The 22,395-nt window shown below is 41.9% G+C and overlaps 1 protein-coding gene across 3 annotated transcripts in view; it reads right to left on the bottom strand.

The window, feature by feature from the left end:
• Window positions 1–3,712: 3,712 nt before the first annotated feature.
• The window catches only part of AMPD1 (adenosine monophosphate deaminase 1), a 24,943-nt gene continuing 6,260 nt past the window's right edge, over window positions 3,713–22,395 (bottom strand). For all 3 annotated transcript variants that reach the window (XM_004380374.1, XM_004380375.1, XM_004380376.1), the window contains 14 exons: window positions 20,640–20,817; window positions 19,198–19,363; window positions 15,754–15,919; window positions 13,414–13,633; window positions 10,785–10,914; window positions 9,581–9,775; window positions 9,155–9,286; window positions 8,319–8,482; window positions 6,712–6,838; window positions 6,366–6,529; window positions 5,576–5,696; window positions 4,744–4,917; window positions 4,462–4,572; window positions 3,713–3,885 (listed from right to left, as the gene is read on the bottom strand). In XM_004380374.1, the coding sequence (XP_004380431.1) occupies window positions 3,727–3,885; window positions 4,462–4,572; window positions 4,744–4,917; window positions 5,576–5,696; window positions 6,366–6,529; window positions 6,712–6,838; window positions 8,319–8,482; window positions 9,155–9,286; window positions 9,581–9,775; window positions 10,785–10,914; window positions 13,414–13,633; window positions 15,754–15,919; window positions 19,198–19,363; window positions 20,640–20,817 (2,207 nt within the window). In that variant the 3' untranslated portion in view covers window positions 3,713–3,726. The remainder of the gene's footprint in view (window positions 3,886–4,461; window positions 4,573–4,743; window positions 4,918–5,575; window positions 5,697–6,365; window positions 6,530–6,711; window positions 6,839–8,318; window positions 8,483–9,154; window positions 9,287–9,580; window positions 9,776–10,784; window positions 10,915–13,413; window positions 13,634–15,753; window positions 15,920–19,197; window positions 19,364–20,639; window positions 20,818–22,395) is intronic.

The raw sequence follows: 22,395 nt of genomic DNA, 5'->3' as shown, positions 1-22,395 counted from the left end.
CTATCTAAAACACTACAGATGAACCACTAGCTTTGGGGTAAAGGTTTATTGACTGCCTACTATGTGCCAGGCACTAAGTAGTTACTATGCATGCTGCAGGTGCATGGATAAATAATAATACCTAACATTTATAGAAAACTTTTACTCATCTCAATTGACCCTCAGAATATCCAGAGGCATGACCACCCCAGTTTAACAGTTAAGGAAATGAAGGCTCAGAAAAGTTAAATCAATTTGACCGAGGTATCACATTTGGTATATGAGTCCTCACGGAGACTTGGTCTTTTGACACATAATTTAATCATCTTCTGCTGTACTAAAAACCAAAAAAAAACCTCTTAAGTGTTCCACTGTCAGATTTTTTAAATAAACCCTACTTGACGACTGGCAGTACTGCTTGTGCCTTATCAGATTCTGTTAAGAATCAACGCACAAAAAAGCAACAACTTTTTAAAAAGTCCTCAGCTTGTGGACGTTCAGCCTCACAGGCTAATCCTAGCGAATGCACCGTGTTTCCTTCTGGATGCGGAGCGCTCCCACTCTTTCCCAAGCCCAAGCGCACCCGGGCACGGCGGGGGAGCGAGCCTACCAGAGCACGGTGGGGCCGAGGGTCCTCCGAGGGGCGACCGCCCGCCAAGGCCCCCGAGGTGGGCGGCGAGAAGACTCTCCACCTGGCTCCGCCACAAACCGCGCGACCGACTAGCAAGGCCCCCAAAGCCCGGCGTCCACGGAACGCCGGGGTCTCCCTTCGGGTTGGGGAGGTGCTAAGCAAGTGGGGTCTGGGTCGACACCCCTGCCAGCCCGGTTCGGTGGAGCCAACTCCCGCATGGCCCGCGGAGGCGGCGGACGGCCGCCTCCCGATGCCCAGCGGGCGACGCCAACATCCCCGAGTGGCCGAAGCCCCTTGCGCCCTCGGACCCAGCCGCGGATCGCCCCGTTCCTACCTGCCCTCGGCCTGGACGCCGCCTCCGCGGCCGCGCTGCTGGGATCGCGCTCTTGTCCGCAGAAGCGCCAGGTCTCGTTGGCTTCACTCGGGATCGCCTCCGTCCCGCCCCGGCAGCGCCCGAGCGCAGGCTCCGCCTCGCCCGGCCCCAGCCCTACCCGTGTCAGCAAAGCCCGGTTCTTATTGGCTCCTTTTCCCACCCTTCACGCTTGGGCCCGCTCCCGGTACCTCCCGGCGACCCGGTCAGCGTAGGACGAGAACCTTATTCCGGACCTTAGGCGGCCGCTGCCGGGAGGCTCTAGCAGGCAGGCGCCCGGCAAAGCTCCATAGTCCTTTCCGTGCCTGCCGTCAGACCGTCCCCATGGCCACGGGCCTAAACTTTGTGACGTGATTGAAACTTCACAACCCCGCGAGGTAAAGCCTAGTTTAGTCAATGAATCCAAATGGCACCTCACTCAAGGAAGCCATGGAATTGCAGCCTGCCACAGGGTTGGGTAGGCCTGGTGTCTCCAGAGAAACATTAGTTCTGGCTGAGCTCAAGGAGCAAACATTTTCCGGGCAATTCTAGTACGCTGCCAGCTTGAAACGTAAGGAGATGCAAACAACGCTCTGAACACCTGAAGCTTGAAATCCCAGAGCAAGGATGTGTTGATACTTCCAGAGCCTGAGGTCAGCCCCCAACTCCTGCTGTGACACGCATGCATAAGCACTCCTCCTGCAACACGCTCACGCTCAGGTATGTGCATGGCGTGGTGCCCACTGCAAGCAGTAGCCCAGTTTCACTAAGGCTGAGAGTCAAAGATGAGTTGAGCCTGTTTCCCAGGCACTCGCTAAACACCCGGCCCCACCCGCCCTGCCCCAACTTACCCCACCCTACCCATCCCACTCCACACCACCCCACCCCAGAGCCTCCTGGTTCTGGTGACCAAACTCTTCTCACATCCATTCACATAGAGGTACCAAAATAGAAGACCGCCAGAAAGAGGTGTTTGGTTACACATCACAGATGACTGTCACAAGCTAACGTGACAAAAGCTCATGAAAACCACAAGCTGTGAACAATAAGATAGAAATTACATTCTATGATGGAAAAAAAAAAAAAGTAATGGCAAGACTTCCTAAAAAAAAAAATCGTATCCGAATGAGGAAATAAAGGTGAATATTGTTTGTAGTAAATTTTGAATACTGATCTTTATGGACTCCTCACTTACCCCCCCCCCGAAAGAAAAATCCTTAATTGATGTATTTAAAAAATTTTCCAGTTTTCTAAAAGCAGATTTCGAGCTAGCATAGTGTGGATTTGAAATTTATTTTTTAAACTTTACATTCAGGAAGATTATTTGGCAAAATGAAGCAGATTGAATTACAAGTACCAAATATGAAACTATATCTGGCAGGAGTTCTATGGAGGTAATGAATGAATTCACATGTATGTATTCTACTGCCCTCTCATGGGTAAGATAGATATGTACATAATGGTAGTAAATGCCGTTGTAAGTCTGAGAATACAATGTTTAATTTAGCAATTTATATTATTTTGATGACGAGGAGCCCAAGATAAAACAAATCACGTTCTCTGAGGGACTTACAAATTACTCAGCAAACAAAACTCCAATTTTGGAAGCCAGGGAGAGGATTCTTACACCAGAGCTGGTATAAACACATCAACAGGGTCACACCTATGCTTAAAGGTGTCTGTACAAAATGTGGAAACAAGCAGGAATTTACTCTTAATTTTTTTTTCCATTGGAAATGTCATTGCTTTCTGAGACGTTTCACAAATGCTGTTTTTCACATTTGTATCCAATACCCTGTAACTTCATGGTATGAACAACTTGAAGGTAAGAATGAAATCTTATTCTTCATATCTTTGGTGTTTTGAATAGTTTCTGATACTTAAAGTGTTTGATCAGTAATTGCATATTAAATAAATTGAATGAAATATCAGCCTAACCACTAGATGGCAACACGGTTGTATGTGTAAAAGTATAGTTTGGCCATTTGGTGTTTCACCTTACCTTGAGTAACAGGCATGATTCTAAAAAGTTACACATGTACCTTATTTTAGGAGCCCAGGTGGTACAAGTGGAGACCCAAACCCACCCAGCAGCTCTGCGGAAAAAAGGCCTGGTGAACTGCTTCCATAAGATTTCAGGCAAGAAAACCCTATGGATCAGTTCTATTCTGTAACACGTGGAACTGCCATGTTATTTTGGTAAGGAAAACCATTTAAAATGTACCAGTATAGCTCACTACAACCTTATTGTCAATTATATCCTTAATACTAAGACTACTTTTGTAAAATAAATTCCCTCTAAGTATAATAACACATCAGTACAGATCTTCTACATTGGGTACACCTGTTCTGTTTTTGGCTAAGAAAGCCGCTGTACCCTGTCAAAGGACTTTTTAATGGTTCTAAGGAATGCCTTAAGTATTCTATAAATCAAAAGCCTATATTCTCCCAATAGCAAGTCATTTGCTTGTATTTTTTTTCCCACTCTTAGTAACTGTTTTGCCTGAACAGTCATGGAGACTCTAGAGTCAGACAAACCTAGGTTTCCATTTCTACCGCTTACTAGGTATATCCTTGTACAGGTTATTAACTTTACTAAGCTCAGTTTATTCATCTTCCCCAAATTGAAGATAATAATATCTACTTTATAAAGCTGTAAAAAGATTAAATGAAACAATGTCTGTAGACTATCTAACACAGTCCTTGACACGTATGATAGGGTAACTACAATGAAAGTATTGCCCATGTTATAGTTGGTTTGTTTGTTTTATTCTGCTGATTTAAGACCCTCAGCAATTAAATCGAGTTCATAACACCAGGTTTCATAGCGATAGGCCACACGGATTTGGGCTACATTTGTCTTCTGAATGTCATTTCCAGTAGGGCCTTCCTCAAGGTAATTGTTGCCCAGAAAATTTGCTTTTTCCTATAAAAGAAAAAGAAAGCAGAATGATTGCTGTCTCATTTCACCCTGATATAGACAATAATTGCATCCTCCACAAAAATACCTTCCTTACATTAGCCATGGCAACAGAAAGAAAATCAACCATTAAAAGCACTCATCCAGTGCCTCAATGTGCACAGTCTGCTAAGAAATCAAATGTGTTTTATTTCACTTGGCCAAAAGTCATGGCCAGAGGTATAGAATGATTCTTTCTAGTCCCTGTCCATAGTAACTGCATATGCTTTGTAGGTCAGTTTTTCTACATGTGTTTTCTCAACTAATTTTTCAATATTCAAGTTACCAAACCCTATGCTCAGAAGGAAGGATCCCTGGTGGTGCAACAGTTAAGCACTCAGCTGCTAACTGAAAGGTCAGCAGTTCAAACCCACCAGTAGCTCCATGGGAGAAAAGACCTGGTGATCTGCTTCCGTAAAGATTACAGCCTAGGAAACCCCATGGGACAGTTCTGCTCTGTCACATGGGGTTGCTATGAGTTGAAAATTGACTGGACAGCACACAACAACACTCAGAAGGGTGACCAGTCAAGGACAAGTCTACCTCATGAGAAATTCCACACTGCAGGACACTGTTTCTTGCCACTTCACACATATCACAGGTGCTCAGCTTGAAGACTTGTGCAGCAATGGCATATTCTTCCATCAAGGGCTCCTTCAGTTATTTATGTAAATGAAGCAAAATAAAGAAAGTATTAATAAAAGAAATAACATCATCCTGCACAAAAGAGTATAATGAAGTACCTTAATTTGAGTTTAAAATTCTGGGTGGGAAACAACAGTCCAGCAAAATATATTTGTATTGCTGAAGATTCCATATGTATACCTTGGTGAAATGGAATTGCATCGGGTCGTCTGTAGACAGTGAAATCATCAGCCCTTTCTGGAGGAAATCTAAGAAAGGATTTTTGGCATACTCTAGAAATAGGCTGTTGTTACTTAATGGCGACATGGCGATGGGAATCTGAGCTAGGAAAAACAAATACTGTAACACAGCACTCTGGAAAGAAAATTGGAGAGAAAAAGATATTTAAGGATGTTGAAAAGAGATACTAGAGACAATTACACCCCATATTCTATTTTAAACTTCTTAGCTTTCAAAAAAATTATCATCTGCTCTTTAAATCCCGTAGTGAAGAAAATTCTAGTTTTTCAATGTAAATGCTATTTAGAAAAAATCTGTTTGGGTTCATCACTTTTCAGAAGCATTGAGTCAAACCAAGTTGTTTATTTGAACTTCAGTTGCCTTGGCAAGATGGTCTGTCTCAGGCAAAAGACTTCACCTTGAAACTTTTTGTTTTCCCTACCAGAAAGTCCTGACTCTCACCAGAGGCATTTCAAAACATGCCACAACAAGAAATCCAGCAAAAACTAGCTTAAGGTAAGCCAAGTTGCCTCTGAATTATCCCTCATCAGAGTTGAAAAATGGAAGACAGGAGATCTGTGTTAACCAACTACGTAGGCAATCTTAAGCAGGTCCCTTTACTTCTCTGGGCCTCTGTAAAACAAAGTGCACTAAATAATCTCAAAAATCCTTTATATTCCACTCTTCTTTGATTCTAGTGTTGATAATGACTTATGACAGTATGGTAAGAACACAAATGATTCCTGTAGCTCCAGTATAAAAGTTAATATTAAAAAAAGAGCCTCTGACTCACCTTTTTTAAATTTAGGCCATGGGAGATATTATCTGCTGTCATGAATGCTATCAGGAGGTGGGTGAGAGCTCCAGCTTCTCCACAGTGAGGTCGGAACAGAAAAGTATTCATGCCTCGTTCCCTAGGGAAATGGAACTGCTATAGGAATTGCAGGTAACTGAGGAGGACCTGGAAAACCTGGCATAGAGTGATTTACCAGAAAATTTGGTAAAAGGGAATGGGGCAGCCAAAGGATTCAGCAAAACCAGGCAATCCCAAATCATAATCTTAATTCGTGCAATTATTCCTAAACAAAGACTTTTTTTTTTTTTTAAAGACAGCAGAGGATATGGGGGTAAGGAGGGAAGTGAAGAGTTGATTAACTGAACAGAAACATCTTCAGTCTCAACAGGAAATTTACCAATACCACCATCTCACCACTTTTCCTACTCACACTTCAAGGGGTAAGTGTTTTTGGAAAACCCCATTATAGTACCCCTCTGTTTATTCCTTACCCAGATATAGCAAGAAGGGTAAAATTTAGAGTTTTATAATCAATTGTACAGTGATTAGCATAAATTTCCAAACTTCCAAAGAAAAGGAACTGTGGAAGTTACTGAAGGCTCCAAAATATTGATCCCTACCCCTAAATAGATAAAGAAGCTAAAGAAAAATTAAGGGAGAGAAATTTCTGATTTGGGCCAATTGGAAGCATCCCAGCAATGCAACAGGACCAGGTAGAGTGTCAGTGAATGAGGAAAGAGATGTGTCAAATAGACTCCCCTTCTCACTCCAATCCTTCTCTACTTACTTTCTCAGGCTGTTGAGCACCGTGATGTTTGCATACATGTAGTAGGCATAGTAAGTGTAAGATGGATTCTTTTCCGTTGTCCAGTCCTGGGGTTTGGGGCTCTTGGAGGAGAACATGTGGCCACTGTGTTTGGACTCGTCATCCACACTATCAAAGCCGGTGATCTGTCAGAAAAAGTGAGCCATGCCCTGGGTTCGGTCCAGTTGTAGGGCTCCAGTACTTAAGTAAACTTTCAGCTCTGAAGACAGGGTCCAACCATCAGAGGTAAGCACCAGGGATTGATCATGGCCAAGTAGGAGGGCTGGCTCATAAGCAGCAGTATGAAGGCCTAAGGGGTCATGCTTACATGCTTGAGGAAGACACTGAGTTCTGGGTGAGCCTGGGGGTTGATAGTGGCCTCGAACACTGGCATGAAAATATTCTCCAGCATCTTTCCGAAGTGTGGAAGGAAATTCTTGGATCGGAACACATCACTAGAGGCAAGAATGAAGAAAATAGTTGTTATTGTTGTTAGTTGCTGTCGAGTTGATTCCGACTCATGGTAACTCCATGTGTGCAGAATAGAACTGCTCCACAGGGCTTTCAAGGCTGTGACCTCTCAGAAGTAGATCACCAAGCTTGTCTTCTGAGGCACCTCTGGGTGAGTTCGAACCGCCAACCTTTTGGCTAGTAGTTGAGTGTTTAACCATTTGTGCTACCCAGGGACTCTTGAAGAAAATACAAGAGGAAAGAAAGATTTTTAGGACTGATAGCCCCCATATGGGGGAGCCAGAGAACCACAGGCCATGTACAAGCAAAGACTTAGTATTTTCATCCTAGGTCCACTGTACATCTTCTTGGGTACCCATAAAGAGAGATTCAACTTGGGTTGGGCATAGAACATATCAATTTCATGCTGAACCACATGCCCCCATATCTTCTATGAACTCTCTGTAGTAAGGAAACCAGTTTTTCATAGCTAAGGCTAACCATGTTATAAAAGTTTCAATGACTTATATATGTGTGTGGCCTACAAGATGGGGAGCATGAAATGGTTATCAAGAACACTTCTGATTTGCCATAGCCAGGGACAATTTAACAAACTATTATATTGTACTCACTGTATGCCAGTCACTCTTCTAAGGCTAGAAATATTAGCTAATTAAATCCTCGGAATAACTCAATAAGTTAGGTACCGTTATTACCCCATTTTAGAGATGATGAAACTAAGGCACAGGGAGGTGAAGTCAACTCCCAAGGTCATACAGCTAATAAGCGGTGGAGCCAGGATTCAAGCATAGCCAGTCTGGGTCCAGAGTCCTAACCATCACACTCTACTGCCTCTCTGCCTTAATGACATTAGACAGGAAGCACTACTCCAGTTAAAAAGTTACTTTGGCTAAAGAGACTGGATAAGACTCTTGCATAGCCACAGGGCACACAAAACACAGAGGCAGGTGGCCAGAGAATTTATAAACAATTCAGTTAGACAGAAGAGTAGTGATACTGAACAAACAGAGAGAGAAGCCATCCCTGAGGGTAATGATTATGAAAGGGAGCAGAGATCTTCAGCAATATCACTGACAAATACTCATTAATCATGGAGAACTTGAGCACTTGTAGATGAGACAATCAGCAGACAGTAGTAAAGATTCTAATACAAGAAAGCTACAGATAAGCAGGGGAAAGAGTGAATTGAACACAGAGAAGAAAAACAGAAAAAATGTGTGATGAAATATATGTAGTTCTTATTCTAGCTTAGTTTTAATCATTCGCAATAAGTTCTTTTGTGATTTTCATAAAGTCCTGTGTGTGTGTGTGTGTGCATGTGTGTATACCTTCTGATTAGAACACTGGACTGAAATGATCTTCCTAACTCCTGTTTGTGGTGCTGCTCATTCCTTGTTCATGTGGGCGAGATGAGACAGGTGAGATGAGGGCAGGTTTTAGGGTTTCCAATGGACAGGTACGTACTAGATCCTGGGGACCTGGATCATCCATGTCATGTTGGGGCAGTAGATGTGGTTGCGGACAAACCAGGTGGAGAGCTTGCTCCACTCGTCAGGACTCCGACCATAGATTGACAGGCGGGGCTCAGCATGCTGATACTTGGCATCCACCAGGTCTGTACCTACCTCCTACAAAACCAAGAGAGGAGTCCAAGACCAGGAATTCCTACAAGTCCCCCAGGGATCTACACCTATAGGGTCTAGGGAGAGGAGATGGGTACTAAGAACTGAGGAAATGTGAAAAGAAGTAGGAAGCAAGAATATCAAAGGTAGAGATATAAGGGAAGCGAGAGGTGAGGGGAGTCCAGTAGGGATAAAAGACTCATAGAACATAATGGAGATTAACGTGTGAAAAAGTCAGGTTAAGGATGATGAGATAACCAGGGTGCCTGCAAAGGAAATCCAGCTTTTCATATTCTCCCTACCTCCCAAAACACACATCTCCCAACTCCACATGTCATTCCTGCTTCCTAATGCACAGGCATCATGAAGATGGGGATGGATCCTGATCCTAATTCTTCCTGGACCTCCAACTTCCAAAGCCTGAAAGAGTCACGTCCTTAATTAATCCCAGATCCACACTCTTAGCTTTTCTATCCTAGGAACAAAGGTCTTTTAAATTATTACAGTGGAAGTTTTAGAAGAAATTCTTATATTCACTTATGTAGTGCTTGGCCCTAGGGATAGCATCCTGCCTTCCTTCTCCTTTCTCTCCCTTCTTCTTTTTCTCCTTCTCTTCCCCCACCCCCAAGAACTATATCAGATACCACCTCCACATAGATCTGATTGGTTCTTCCTCACCTTGATGATACTGGCAAAATATTCCCCATTAATGTAATTCTCTGTCTTCAGGTAGAGGTCCCGTAGCTCACTCGCTCCTACTGGATTGTATTTGTCATTGAACTTATCAAAACGTTGGAAAGTCTGGCGTCCCTGAATCAGAAAACAGGAACAGAAGTGTATAATAACCGGAGCTGTCTGGACACAGAGAGGTGGGGGAATGGCCGGGAGGATCAGGGGCCTGGTGGCAGGGGAGGAGGGCTGGGCTTCAAGAATGGAATTCAGGACAGCTGCCAATGAGTGGACCTCAAAATTGTCTGTGGCTGTTTTCAGTCAGCATAGTAAGCCGACATGACTAAGAGGGCTCTGAGAAGCTAGGGCTTGTAGGAGAAAGGCATGTGGGGTTCCGGATACTGCAGTGAAACTGACATCATCTTTCCAACCTACAGCATGAACATCCAGAGAATCAACAGTCAGGTCATAGGGATGCATTTTTAATTTAGCAAAAAGTTCCTTGAGGGTCAGATTTTTCTCTTCGGTGCTATAGACCACTCTTTCAGCATCAACATGGTAAGATTTCTTAATAAAGCGCAGCAGATGTTTCTGGTTCATGCAGGCAGCTGCATGGATATGGGTGTCCACCTGTGTGTACATTCAGAGAAGAAAAAAAACAGCAATCAGCCTTAGTTATGCTACTCTGTTAGAGATGATAGTGCATGCAGTTCCACTGTGGTGGGAGAAAGGAGTAAATATAGAGGTGTGACCTGACAGCTGGGGGAGGTAGCCCACCGATAAAGAACAAGTCAGAACCTTCGTGTGCCTGTGCAAGGATGTGAAAACAGTCACAGCCAGGTTAGGCTAGATGCATAAGAATGCTTGCTTCTCCTGTATATCTCTGTACATCAAACTTACCTCCTACATGTGATCTATACAGCATTCTTAGGGACTGTGCCCCACCCCTGAAACACAACTGGGGTAAAGTAGCTATTGCTGCTTTCAGCCCAGAAGACAGAAAGGATTGAAATTATGGAACCATAGCACAGTGATGACATTTGTGAGGTAAGTATTGTTATAAACAATTTGAGGCTTTGACAGTTTAAATAATTTTCCCAAGGTCACACAGCCCGCTGAGCCAGGATTTGGTCCTGAATATCTGCTCATATATTTCCTGTTGCCACTTCCTTGCAATCATTTAAAGAGTCAGCACATACTTGGAAAGTGTTCCTAATTGATTGGTTTTCATAATCATTAACTCACTTGGTATTCAGAACCCTCATGTGAGCTGGATTGAGCAGATATATTTCCCAATTTTACAAATGAGGAAATTGAAACTAAAAATATTTAATCACTTCCCCAAAGTCATACAGTCAGGAAGTGGGAGAAAAAAGGACTAGAACCAAGAAATTCCATATCCTAGAATAGTAGTTTTTGAAGTTTTGTTCTTGTTGATGATGATAATTATAATTTTTTTATGCCAAGAATATGGTAAACCTTTCTATGGGGATAACATGTAGACATAATCTCTCTGCTTTTACTAATCCACTGAACCTGAAGAAATCTCAGATTAATCAGGAAATCAGTATTTTTGTCCTTATCAAGAAGTAATTACTGTTTTTGTTCAGGAATTCCTCTGAGCAACTAAAATTGTTACCTTCCTGCAGTTATAAAAATCTCGGTGGGGGTTGTTCTTCAGTTCCTTTAACTCATCCATCTCATTGAGCATCTCATGGACCTGGAACTTGGAGGACAGGAACTTCAGGCGCCGGTGGGTGTAGGTTTTACTATGAAAAAGAAAATTACATAATTTTCTAAAATTTCCAACATTTCAGGAAACAATCACTGTTTCAAAACCATCAGGACCAGTTGTGCGTCACTAGGGTTGGTGTCACCCAGTGCAGTAACTCCATGCTAACTACCACAATATTGTAGCTAAAACACCAGAGAATTTGACCAAATCAACAACTATAAAGTCTATAAAACCACCAGCAGCAACAAAAACGACAGCATGTGCTTATACCACGCATAGACAAAACCATGTGATTTGAAGTGTCATTGTAATTGGGTAATAATGACAGCTCTGATTAGAGTGCATTAGGCGGTTCAAAAAGTAAATTAGCATAGTTTTAGCCTTGTAGGTATATTGATACATGTGGTGCAGTGGTTAAGACTTATGGCTGCTAACCAAAAGGTCAGCAGTTCGAATCCACCAGCAGCTCCTTGAAAACCCTATGGGATAGTTATACTCTCTCCTATAGGGTCACTATGAGTTGGAATCAACTCATTGGCAACGAATTTGGTAAGCTGGGCTTACTAAAAAATTTCTTTTGTTATAACTAACTACAGGGGTATTTTTATAAAAAATAGTGAATTTCTGCTGAAACACTGCACAGAAATTTTATAGACAGTCATTTTGGTGTCACCCCCTCTGACAGTATCACCCAGTATGGTCTGTACCCCCTGCACCCCTCTAGTGTTGCCACTGATCAGGATCCTTATCACCCACTGGAAATAATTACTGGAATAAATATTTTGGTTTACTCTGCAGTTAATCCCACAGAAAAGTACTGGGCTTCAAGGGTTTAGTCTTTTCATCAAAGTCAGACATAATAATGAGGGACGATTTGAGAAGCCATTTTAAAAATCAGAGGCGACAGTGTCCCTCCAGGTTAACGGCCCTAGCTTTAGAGTCAGCAGTTTTGGCCTTGAACCTCAGCTCAGCCAGCTGTGTGACTTTGGGCAAGTTACTTAACTCATCAGTCTCAGCTGATAAAACTGGAATTTAAAAAATATCTACCTTATAGAACAATTGTGAGGAGTAAAATAAATGATGTACATGAAGCATTTAACATAGTGTTTGAAGGTAGTAAAACCAAAAAAACCAAACCTGTTGCCGTCAAGTTGATTCCGACCCATAGCAACCCCATAGGAAAGAGAACTGCCCCATAGGGTTTCCAAGGATTCGAATTGCCCACCTTTTGGTTAACAGCTGAGCTCTTAACCACTGTGCCACCAGGGCTCCTTGAAGACAGTAAGCACTTAATAAGTATTTATTCTTACTATCAGTAGTAGTGGAGCCCTGGTGGCATAGTGGTTAAAGCTCTTGGCTGCTAACCAAAAGGTTGGCGGTTAGAATCCACCAACCGCTCCACAGGAGACAGATGTGGTAGTCTGCTTCCATAAAGATTTAAAGCTTTGGAAACCCTATGGGGCAGTTCTACTCTGCCCTGTAGGGTCGCTATGAATTGGAATTGATTCAACGGCAGTGGGTTTTTGGTTTTTATCAGTAGTAGTAGTAATTATTTTAATTGTTGTTGTTGTTGTTGCTTAGGTCTCACTAACACACAGGTCCTTTTTTCTTTTTTCACATATAAAAATTTATACATACATTGTTTTGTGACTCTAATTGCTCTTCCCATACTGTGACAGCACACTCCTCCTTTTCACCGCTGATTCCCCATGTCCATTCAACCAGCTCCTGACCCTCTCTGCCTTCCCATTACACCTCCAGACAGAAATTGCCCATTTAGTCTCTTGTATCTACTTGAGCTAAGAGGCACACTCCTCACGAGTATCACTTTATGTCCCACAGTTCAGTCCAATCCCTGTCTGAAGAGTCGGCCTCGGAAATTGTTTTAGTTCTGGGCTGACAGAGAGTCCAGGGGCCTTGCTTTCCGGGGTTCCTCCAGTCTCAGTTCGACCATTAAGCCTGGTCTTCTTACTAGAATTTGTGTTCTGCACCCCACCTTTCTCCTGCTCCATCAGGGACTCTCTGTTGTGTTCCCTGTCAGAGTGGTCATTGGTGGTAGCCGGGGATCTTGTTGTTCTGGTCTTAGGCTGATGAAGTCTCTGGTTTATGTGGCCCTTTCTGTCCCTTGGGCTAATGCTTTCCTTGTGTCTTTGGTGTTCTTCATTCTCCTTTACTCCAGGTGGTTGGGACCAATGGATGCGTCTTAAATGGCCACTTGCAAGCTTTTAAGACTCCAGACGCCACTCACCAAAGTAGGATGCAGAACATTTGTTATGCCAGTTGACCAAGATGTCCCCTAAAAACATGGTCCCCAGACCCCTACCCCTGCTACTCTGTCCCTCAAAGTGTTTGACTGTATTCAGGAAACTTCTTAGCTTTGGTTTAGTCCAGCTGTGCTGACTTCCCCTGTAGTGTGTGCTGTCCTTCCCTTCACCTAAGATAATTCTTATCTATTATCTAGTTAGTAAATAACCCTCCCCCTTCCTCCCTACCCTCATAACCATCAAAGAATGTTTTCTTCTGAAACACTTACACAGGTCCCTGAACAATTAAAGCAAGTAAAAAATTCATATCATCTAAGAAGACGTCCAGATTTGGGTAAGCAAGTGGCTTGGGCTCATCCTTGCTGGCTGCTTCTTTATTAGGATAGATGTAAATGACACCATCCTTCATTTTGGGGTGATAGCCCAGGTTTTCAGGAAGGTCATCTGTTCGGAAGGGGTCTTCTCCCTTCTTCACAGGAGGGCTAAAGACTTTTAAGATAAAATATAGAGTCATATATCAGCACATAGGATGAAATGACCACACAAAAATAACCGAAATATGAAATACTGTAAAATTAGTTGAGATTCCCATACTTCATAAATTATCCAGAGTTAAACTAAATTTTATTTTTACATTATTTTCTGAAGGTGATTGAATTACTAGTTGAAAATAATTACAAAAATAATATTTTACCTAGTGTAAGAACAGTATTTAAGCTGTTAAGAAGTACTGCTGACATATAAGTAATTGATACGCTACTTACAAACCATTTTGATTATTTACTAAAGTAGGTCTTGAAGGTTTCCTGCTTAGAGCATTTTATTCATCTATCAAATAACTGCATAGAAATAAAACTACACTTAAAAAATTACATTTGGATCTTTACCTTATTTAAATCAACCTTCTAGATTACAGAGTTTCAATTTAGAATGGTTTTAACATAAAGGGAGATATAAAATAAACTCTTATTATAAGAATTATAATTCCCATTATAATTCTAACGTTTCCCATCTTTTAAGGCACATACGGTTTCTGCTCAAGGAATTGAGAAGGGATTATGTGGATAAATTTTTGCTTCTTTCCACTGCTAACAATTTCAGCCTAAGGAAGCCAAGAACAGATTCCACACTGTCAGAGCCTTTGAGCACTCATCCTTTTACTTTCAACAGTGTGGTCATTCATGCTTCTTCAGCTCCTTTGTTCAAGGCAGCAGAAAGTCTCCTGTTTGTGAGTGAGGACTAAAGCAGCCAGAGTGAGAACAATAACACACAAAGAAAAAGTCTGCACGTTTCCTACTCAAAACTGGGAGATAAGGAACACAAAAGAAGTGAAACAGTATGTTGCTACATTGAATATTCACTTTCAACCCTTATTCTTAAATAAACTAGAGAGATGAAGTATAATTTAGGGGAAACAGAGGCAAGAAAAACATCCTAATCATAAATATTATTGAAGAGGGTGGGTAAACCAATATTATGAGTTACCAATCTGGACATATGTTTAAGATGATTTTAATATTAAACGGAGTTAGAGAGAGGGAGTTGTAGAACTGGATATCATTAACCATATGACAATTTGGAAGTTCAAAAACCTTAAATATTTGCCTCCCCAGAAATTCCAATTCTAGGAGTATAATCCTAAGTATAATACAACTGCACAAAGATGTTTCTATAAGGATGTTTGGAAATACATTTTTAAAAGTCAGCAACCTAAATACCTAAAAATAGAAATTGCTTAAATTATGATACAGTGATACAACAGAAATCTGTGATATATAATATAATTATTTTTAAAAAACAGGTACTTAGATTTATACAGGCAAAAAGTAAAAAGTGAGGTATGGAAAGTCAAAGCATGTAGAATTTACTTTTATCCAGAGGTTAGAGGAATGCAGGAAATAATGTTATTTGAGCTGCACCTTGAAGGATTAGGTAGGATTTGGACATTTGGCATACAATGAATGAGGGAGAGGACGGGAACAGCATGAAACACAGGGAACAACATGGCAACAGGTCAGGTACAAGGAAATGCCTATCTATATGGAGAACAGGAATAGTTAGAACGAGAACAAAGAATATAAAATGTGTAGAAGAAGCAGTAAATGTTAGAATAGGTTGAGTATGCAAGTCCAAAAAAATTAATTAATAAAGATGTAGTTAGGCAGTCAGATGGTGGTAGGTCTTGAATGCTGGGCCAAAGATTTTGGATCTTGTTTTGTTGGTAATGGGGAGCCATCAAAGGTTTTTGTGAAGAGAGGGATGTGCTTAGAGCTGTGTTTTAATAAGATAACTTGCATCAAAGTGAGGATGAACTGAAAAGGGAGATTGCAATGGAGCAGAGTAGACAGGAGGCTATGGCACTAATCAGGACAAGGGGAAATACAGGCTTACGTTAGGGGAACTGGTAGAGACAAGAAAAGAGGTTTTGACAGATATTGTACTGACCAAATCAAATGATTGGACACGTGAGGCAGGGAGGAGAGTGGAGCCAGTGATGACTATGATTTATTAGACTGGATTATTTATAATGTAGGAGCATGTTTTAAATTCAATATTTAGTAGTTTAACCTAAAGATATATTCTCTACATCCTACAGGAAAATTAATTACCTGGATAGAAGCTCTCATTTGTTACCCAAGCCTCACCCTCAATGTTGCGCAAGTACTTGGAAGGGGTTTTAGGGAACCTCTGAAACGACTTCTGCATGTATTTCTCCCGTATACACAATGCCCGATACAGACCTTTGCAAACCATTTCAAAATCTTCAACTGTAACCTGCCAAGGAAATTTCAGAGTATCAGAGTCGATCCCATAAAAATCTGAGAAGTGGATAAAGCTTATCTTTGGCACCTCCCAGCTCTCCATTGCAGTCCAGGCTGAACCTCACCCCACCCACTTGGCATGCAGTGTCTTCACCAGACCTGGCTGCTTCCTAATTGACTCAGGCATTGGGTCTCACTACAGCAGCAGGTCCTGAAGGTTTGCTAGCTCCTTCATCTCTATCAAAACTTACCTGCCCTGCAATTCATTCCCTTACTGTCCTGTAGTTGTTTTTTTTGTTTTTTTTTACTACCTAGCAGTGGTTATCTAGCAGATATGATTAAAATAACTCATTCTAAAAAGGTAAATACTTTCTTCCTTCCAGATAACATATAGACATTTTAGGTAGAGGCCTCTGAAGACAATACCGGGACTAAAAGATAATGTGACCCTAATCGTGAGAATTCAAACCATTTGCATGTTAGCAAGGGAAATATTTTGGAAAGAACAAGGTGTCGTGAATCCCTCCAACCCCATCACACATGCACTGCCTTCTGTAGCTACAGATAGATTAGAACATTATCCTGTGAGAAGTCATTCTTTTGGATGGTTTAAGGAGCGTTTTACCTATGGCTAAAAATAGACTGTAGCATAAATTTTTATTAGAACTGTGGGAAATTTCCCAAACTGACCTATTTCTGCTGCCCCTACCCCTGATTCTTGACTGAGCCGGGAATGCCCAAGCAGTTCTAACTTGAAATCATTGAATACTCTTTTCTCTCTCTCTCTCCCTCTCTCTGGGATCAACCTAAGCTTGTTCCCAATGGTTTTGAGGTTCAGATATTGATCCTAATCAGATTAACTGTTTATAAGGACCTGCTGACCTTGGTAAAGAGTCTGACACACGGTGCTAAGTAGGGGGTCTAGCTTCTAAGGTCATGCTTTTTCCATTGCCACCTAATGGGCCATCAGTCTATCAGCAACTCAAGGGCAAGAACATCCAAAAACCCGTTGCCAGTGAGTCGATTCCAACTCATAGCGACTGTTTTAGTTATCTAATGCTGCTATAACAGAAATACCACAAGTGGATGGCTTTAACAAACAGAGATTTATTCTCTCATAGTCTAGGAGGCTAGAAGTCCGAATTCAGGGCATCAGCTCCAGGGAAGGCTTTCTCTCTCTGATGGCTCTGGAGGAAGGTCCTTGTCATCAATCCTTCCCTGGTCTAGGAGCTTCTGAGAACAGGGACCCTGGGTCCAAAGGACACACGTGCTCCTGGCTCTTTTTGATTGGTGGTGTGAGGTCCCCCTGTCTCTCTGCTCACTTCTCTCTCTTATATCTCAAAAGAGATTGACTCAAGATACAACCTAGTCTTGTAGATTGAATCCTGCCTCATTAACATAACTGCCTCTAACCCTGCCTTATTAACATCATAGAGGTTGGGATTTACAACACAGGAAAATCACATCAGATGACAAAATGGTGGACTATCACACAGTACTGGGAATCATGGCCTAGCCAAGTTGACACATATTTTTGGAGGACACAATTCAATCCATAACAGCGACCCTATAGGAAGAGTAGAACCGCCCCATAGGGTTTCCAAGGAGCAGCTGGTAGATTCAAACTGCTGACCTTTTGATTAGCAGCCAAACGCTTAACCACTGAACCTGGGTCTTATTCACATTCACATCCTCAGCACTTACCACACAGTGCCTCACACAGCGTAGTTCTCGATAAGGACTGATTAAACTGAATCAGTTGTTTATCAGGGATTAATGGCCTTGGGAATTTAGTCCTGCTATCCCTTTTACCTCTCTTTTTTATTTGGATACAGACTAAATCCAGGTGGAGTGTTGCCCAACTGCATCTAGCCAATAGCTATAGCAATATACTTGGTTCTTTAAAGTCTCCAGGCCAAACCCCCAGCTTTCTTAGGAGGACTCCCTGACTTCTGTGTGCATTGTCCTCTTCCAGTCTTCTTCCTTTCTACTCCTGTTTTCATTTCTACCTAACACGTAGATAGCAAGTTTGTTTTTCTAATTTTAGTATATTTTTTGAACGCTGGAGATTTCTCCAGTTTCCAAACTTTGTTTCTCATGTGCTTATCAACTATTAAACATTTCCTTTCAGCTATTTAGCATCTAAAATCCCCGCCATTTGCAGAGCACCCATGTTATTACACAGAAAATGAATAAACAAGAATGGTGTGCATTTCATTGCTCTATCACTTTTAAGTAGCTTAGGATTTATCCTAAGTGGGTCAGTTACATGAGAAGGGGGCCTGGACTGGTCATTAGAACTATATTTGGAGCATTGACTGATGGCTAAAGAGCAGTTTCATCAATATGATGCTGATTCTGCAAGTCCATGTGGCAGAGATTTATGAATTGGCCAACTGTTATGGATAAGACAAGCAGGTCAAGTTGTTTGTGGCATAAATTTACTAGCCCTGTGGCATAGTAGAGGAAACCCTGGTGGCATGGTGGTTAAGAGCTACGTCTGCTAACCAAAAGGTCAGTTTGAATCCACCAGGCACTCCTCGGAAAACCCACGGGGCAGTTCTACTCTGTCCTATAGGATTGCTCTGAGTTGGAATAGACTCGGTGGCAATGGGTGGGTGTGGTGTGAGTTTATTTATCTTATACACTAATGGTGCTTGAAGAAAAACCCCTCAATGGCAAGGGGTTTGGCTGTTGGTCTGTTTGTTTTTTGGTGGTGTACTAGAGTCCATTTCAAGCAATAATACATGGTGTAAGCATCTTCAGTGAAATTGGAGAGGACAGTCAGACAGAAAACATAGCCCTGTTGGAATTTTCTAACCTCTCTCTCATCTTCCTTCTTTTTTCTCTGATCTCTCTTCTCTTTTTCTTTCTATTGATTTGTTTTCTTTGATTAGTTCATGCTACTTGCAGCCCTTCTGTCTATTCCAGGTCTGCACGGGGTCTATCTTTTCCTAAGAGTGCCCTGTGCTTCCCCGAGTCTCCTAATCCTGTTTTGTGCTGCTATCGGTGAGACTAGACCACCTGCTTCTCTTGTTGGACTTTTTTTCCAAGATCTGTCCATACGCATTCCATACATGTAGTACATACATATTCTCCATGTGTAAGCAAATGAGACAACTAAGAAGACATTATGTTGAATGATAAAAGCAGTATAGAAATATTAGACATAGCACATTAGTATTGAAATGCAATAATGAAGTATAACATAGGACAGGAAGGGGAGAAGCTAGAACAGTCAAGCTGAGTGGCTTCCCAGTAGCTACATCTGAAGGGCAAGGAGCAACTCACCCCAGAGGCATAATCGCCTGTGATCTGCACTCTCTGGAAATCAGGCACAGTCTGGTAGGTTGGAGATGAAGAAATGTATTCATCAATGTGGGCCAGTTTGGTGGAAGATGCTTCACTTAGGGGGATAGACAAACTAACAGTCTTCCTCCCTTGGAAACGCCTTTTTCTGTGTTTAAAATTAAAAAATAAGTCAATTTTATTTTCATCAGAAGTTCTAATGTGATAGATTGATATTTCACTATTGAATTTTGAGGACAAAAAGTGAAAATTAAAATGTGGGCTGGATGTCAGAAATAGGATCCATCCATAGTGTGATAAGATATCACTGAGGACACATAACAGTGTCCTCTTTTTCCTGCTGTACCTTGGAACAGTGGGTCTTACGGAACCTACTAAAAGACATTTAGCATGACATTATCCCTCACAGGCAGTTTACTCCTAGCAGAAAAGGCAGTCTGGGTGCTGCAATAACCCAGGCTATGTCAGTTACTACCTGGGTCATTTTGTGGATATTCCCCGTCTGAAAAAGCTTCCATCTCCCCATCTGAAAAAAATGGTGTAATAATACCTACCTTATAGGATTTCTGTGAGATTTAATGTGTATAAAATGCCTAGCAAAGTACCTGGATCTTATAGAGTCATTAATCAATATTATTTCCTCAAACAGTAAGTATTTATTGTTTCTACTTTGACCTGAGTCTTAGGTTAGGTCCTGTGGGGGGTTGCCAAAGAAGGTGAAACATTGTTCTTTCCTTAAAAATATAAAGTCAAGAGAATGACAGCAGAATGATCTTTTCCACCTGAGGCTGGGGAGGGTGCTGTGAAGAGGGAATTGCAATACAGGTTGGAGGACTAAAATGTGGCAGATAGTGACAGATAGCGAGTCTTAGAGTAGTTCAAATAAACAGACTTTGTGTATAGGGGCCTATGAAGACTGCATGGGGGAGGCAATAAGTATGCATCACAAGGCACAGGATGGGGAAGGCCTGAGAGCAGAAATGGAGAGCTGTATCCCTGAGGCTGGAAGGAGGTCAGACTGGCTAGCTGGGAGGATTCATGTCAGGGAGCACTACACTAAGGTTGGCTAGGGAAGGAGTTTGAAGATGAAGGATCTTGAATTCCAGTGTGTATAACCATTGTGTGTAAGTTGAGTGTGTTCATAGCAGCCTTCAGCCCACTTTGGAACAACTGTATAGGTAGCTTGAGCCTCTTGTTTGGGCTAAACAAAGCTGCCTATGAGGCTAGGAGGTCCACTGTTTTTTAATTTTTTTAGTCATTGGTACCTCTCCCCAGCATATACAGTGTTGGGGGAAAAGCATTTATAACCCTGGCAGACTTCTTCCACTGAGTTGAACTACGTTCCGATAGACTGAGCCGTATCTGCCTGACATTCCGGACCTTCATGTCCACTGTACTAAGCATTCCCCTTACACACGACTTACCTCTTGCTGTCAGTGGAGGACAGAGTTTCCTGGTGGAAAATGCGTGCTTGCATCTCATGGTGAGATATCGGGCAGATCTCATCCACATCAAAGGGGGAAATCTCTTGACGGCCTCCCTCATCTTTGACTTCAGAAGCAAACACTTTTTCAGCAAAGCTACGCGTTGCATCATCAATTTCTAAAAGGGGTTTTCATGTGTTAGTGTTCAAACTCTTTCCCAAAAGTCGTCTGAGAGTTTCTGTTATGTCTAAGGTACAGTGCTAAGGACTGCACTGGGTGCACAGCGCCCTGCTCCACACTGGAGTCCCAGAGACATAATGGAACTCAATGCCTGCTCTTTCTTTTGTAGGTTCTTGTATGAGTAGCTTGGAAATCTGCTCTCAGAAACACAGGTCAGAGTCTCACAGCACTTTTCAGAATGGTCCTAAAGATGGTCCTTAAACTGGGATTGGGTTCTTGCAGGACTAACACTTAATAGAAGGCCACCTATTTCTGGCAGGGCTATGTTCGATTTGATAGTGACCATGCAGCCCAGTTCTTCCCATTAGACTGGTAGGGTTTTCTGATGGCTTTTGAAGATGTGGACAGGGTACCGGTCCTTGGAGTTTTTCTTCCTAGGGAGAACAGTAATCTAAGTAGTTCTGAGAAATAAATATGTATTTATGGTCTTTATTCTTTTTTAGGACAGATACTGTGTTTCTCTCACACATCACAACCTTGTATGTTTTCAGTCCTGACAACTTGGTGATATGTTGGTGTGTGGGAGGCAGGGAGTTACTAAAATTCACTACCTAGCACTGGGAGACCCATTTCTTGTGGACATGTGACCTTCCATAATGACTGACTCCTGGAAAGTCAACTTTACTTTCATATGCCTTAATTTTCCCATTCTTAAAATGAGGGGTGACACTTATCTCAACAATGAATAACGCCAAGGCCCTCAGGAAAAGAGAACCAGTTTCATTATATAGAGTGATGATGAACATCAAGTCTCTGCTCTTCTCTTAAGTTCCACCTTGTTCTCCAGATGCCCAGTTGCTTCCATCTGAATAATCATTACCTCTAATACTTCTAAAAGTCTCTGGTATTTCCAGAAAAGAGCATGTGGCAATAATGAGAATGGCACACAGCTAGTTATCTGGAGCAACAGCAGATGACAAACATTCCCCAAAGGATGACAGAGCAAACCACATGCAGATGTAGACCCCCTTGCACCATAATGTCTATACAGGCCTCAAAAGGCCATGTTTTCAATTCTAAAACTTAAGTAGGTGTAATGTGTTCAAGTCTTTGCTCTGCACTTATCGACTCCTTCACCTTCCTCTGTCTCTATTTCCTTATCTGTAAAGTGGGAATTCTAATACCTATCCAATTTCACTCACAAGACTGTTGTGACTTCAACTAAGATAAAATGGAAATGCTTTAAGGAAAATAAAGCACCCAATTAAATTGACTAATGTAATATGGTAGCATTGGTCAAATAGATATTTGGGATTTGGGGTTGGCTTTGGGCTATTAAGGAAATGATAAATGATATGACTCTATACAGGCTGAAGCATATATTGGAAAGGATAGACACGGATTCATAACATCACCATCACTGTCAGGTCAGCCAGTTTTAAAAACCTGCCTGTCACAACACAGTTAATAGAGAATCTCACTGTGTTGGCTGCACTTCGTGCATCTGTTTGCCTCATTAAACTCTGGCACTTCCTGAAAATGAAAAGCATCTTTGGATGTTGTGAGTAGTTCTTTG

The sequence above is a fragment of the Trichechus manatus genome, unplaced genomic scaffold, assembly GCF_000243295.1.
Source record: "Trichechus manatus latirostris isolate Lorelei unplaced genomic scaffold, TriManLat1.0 scaffold00073, whole genome shotgun sequence".
NCBI lineage: Eukaryota > Metazoa > Chordata > Mammalia > Sirenia > Trichechidae > Trichechus > Trichechus manatus.
This window is presented reverse-complemented; position numbering and strand designations above follow the sequence as displayed.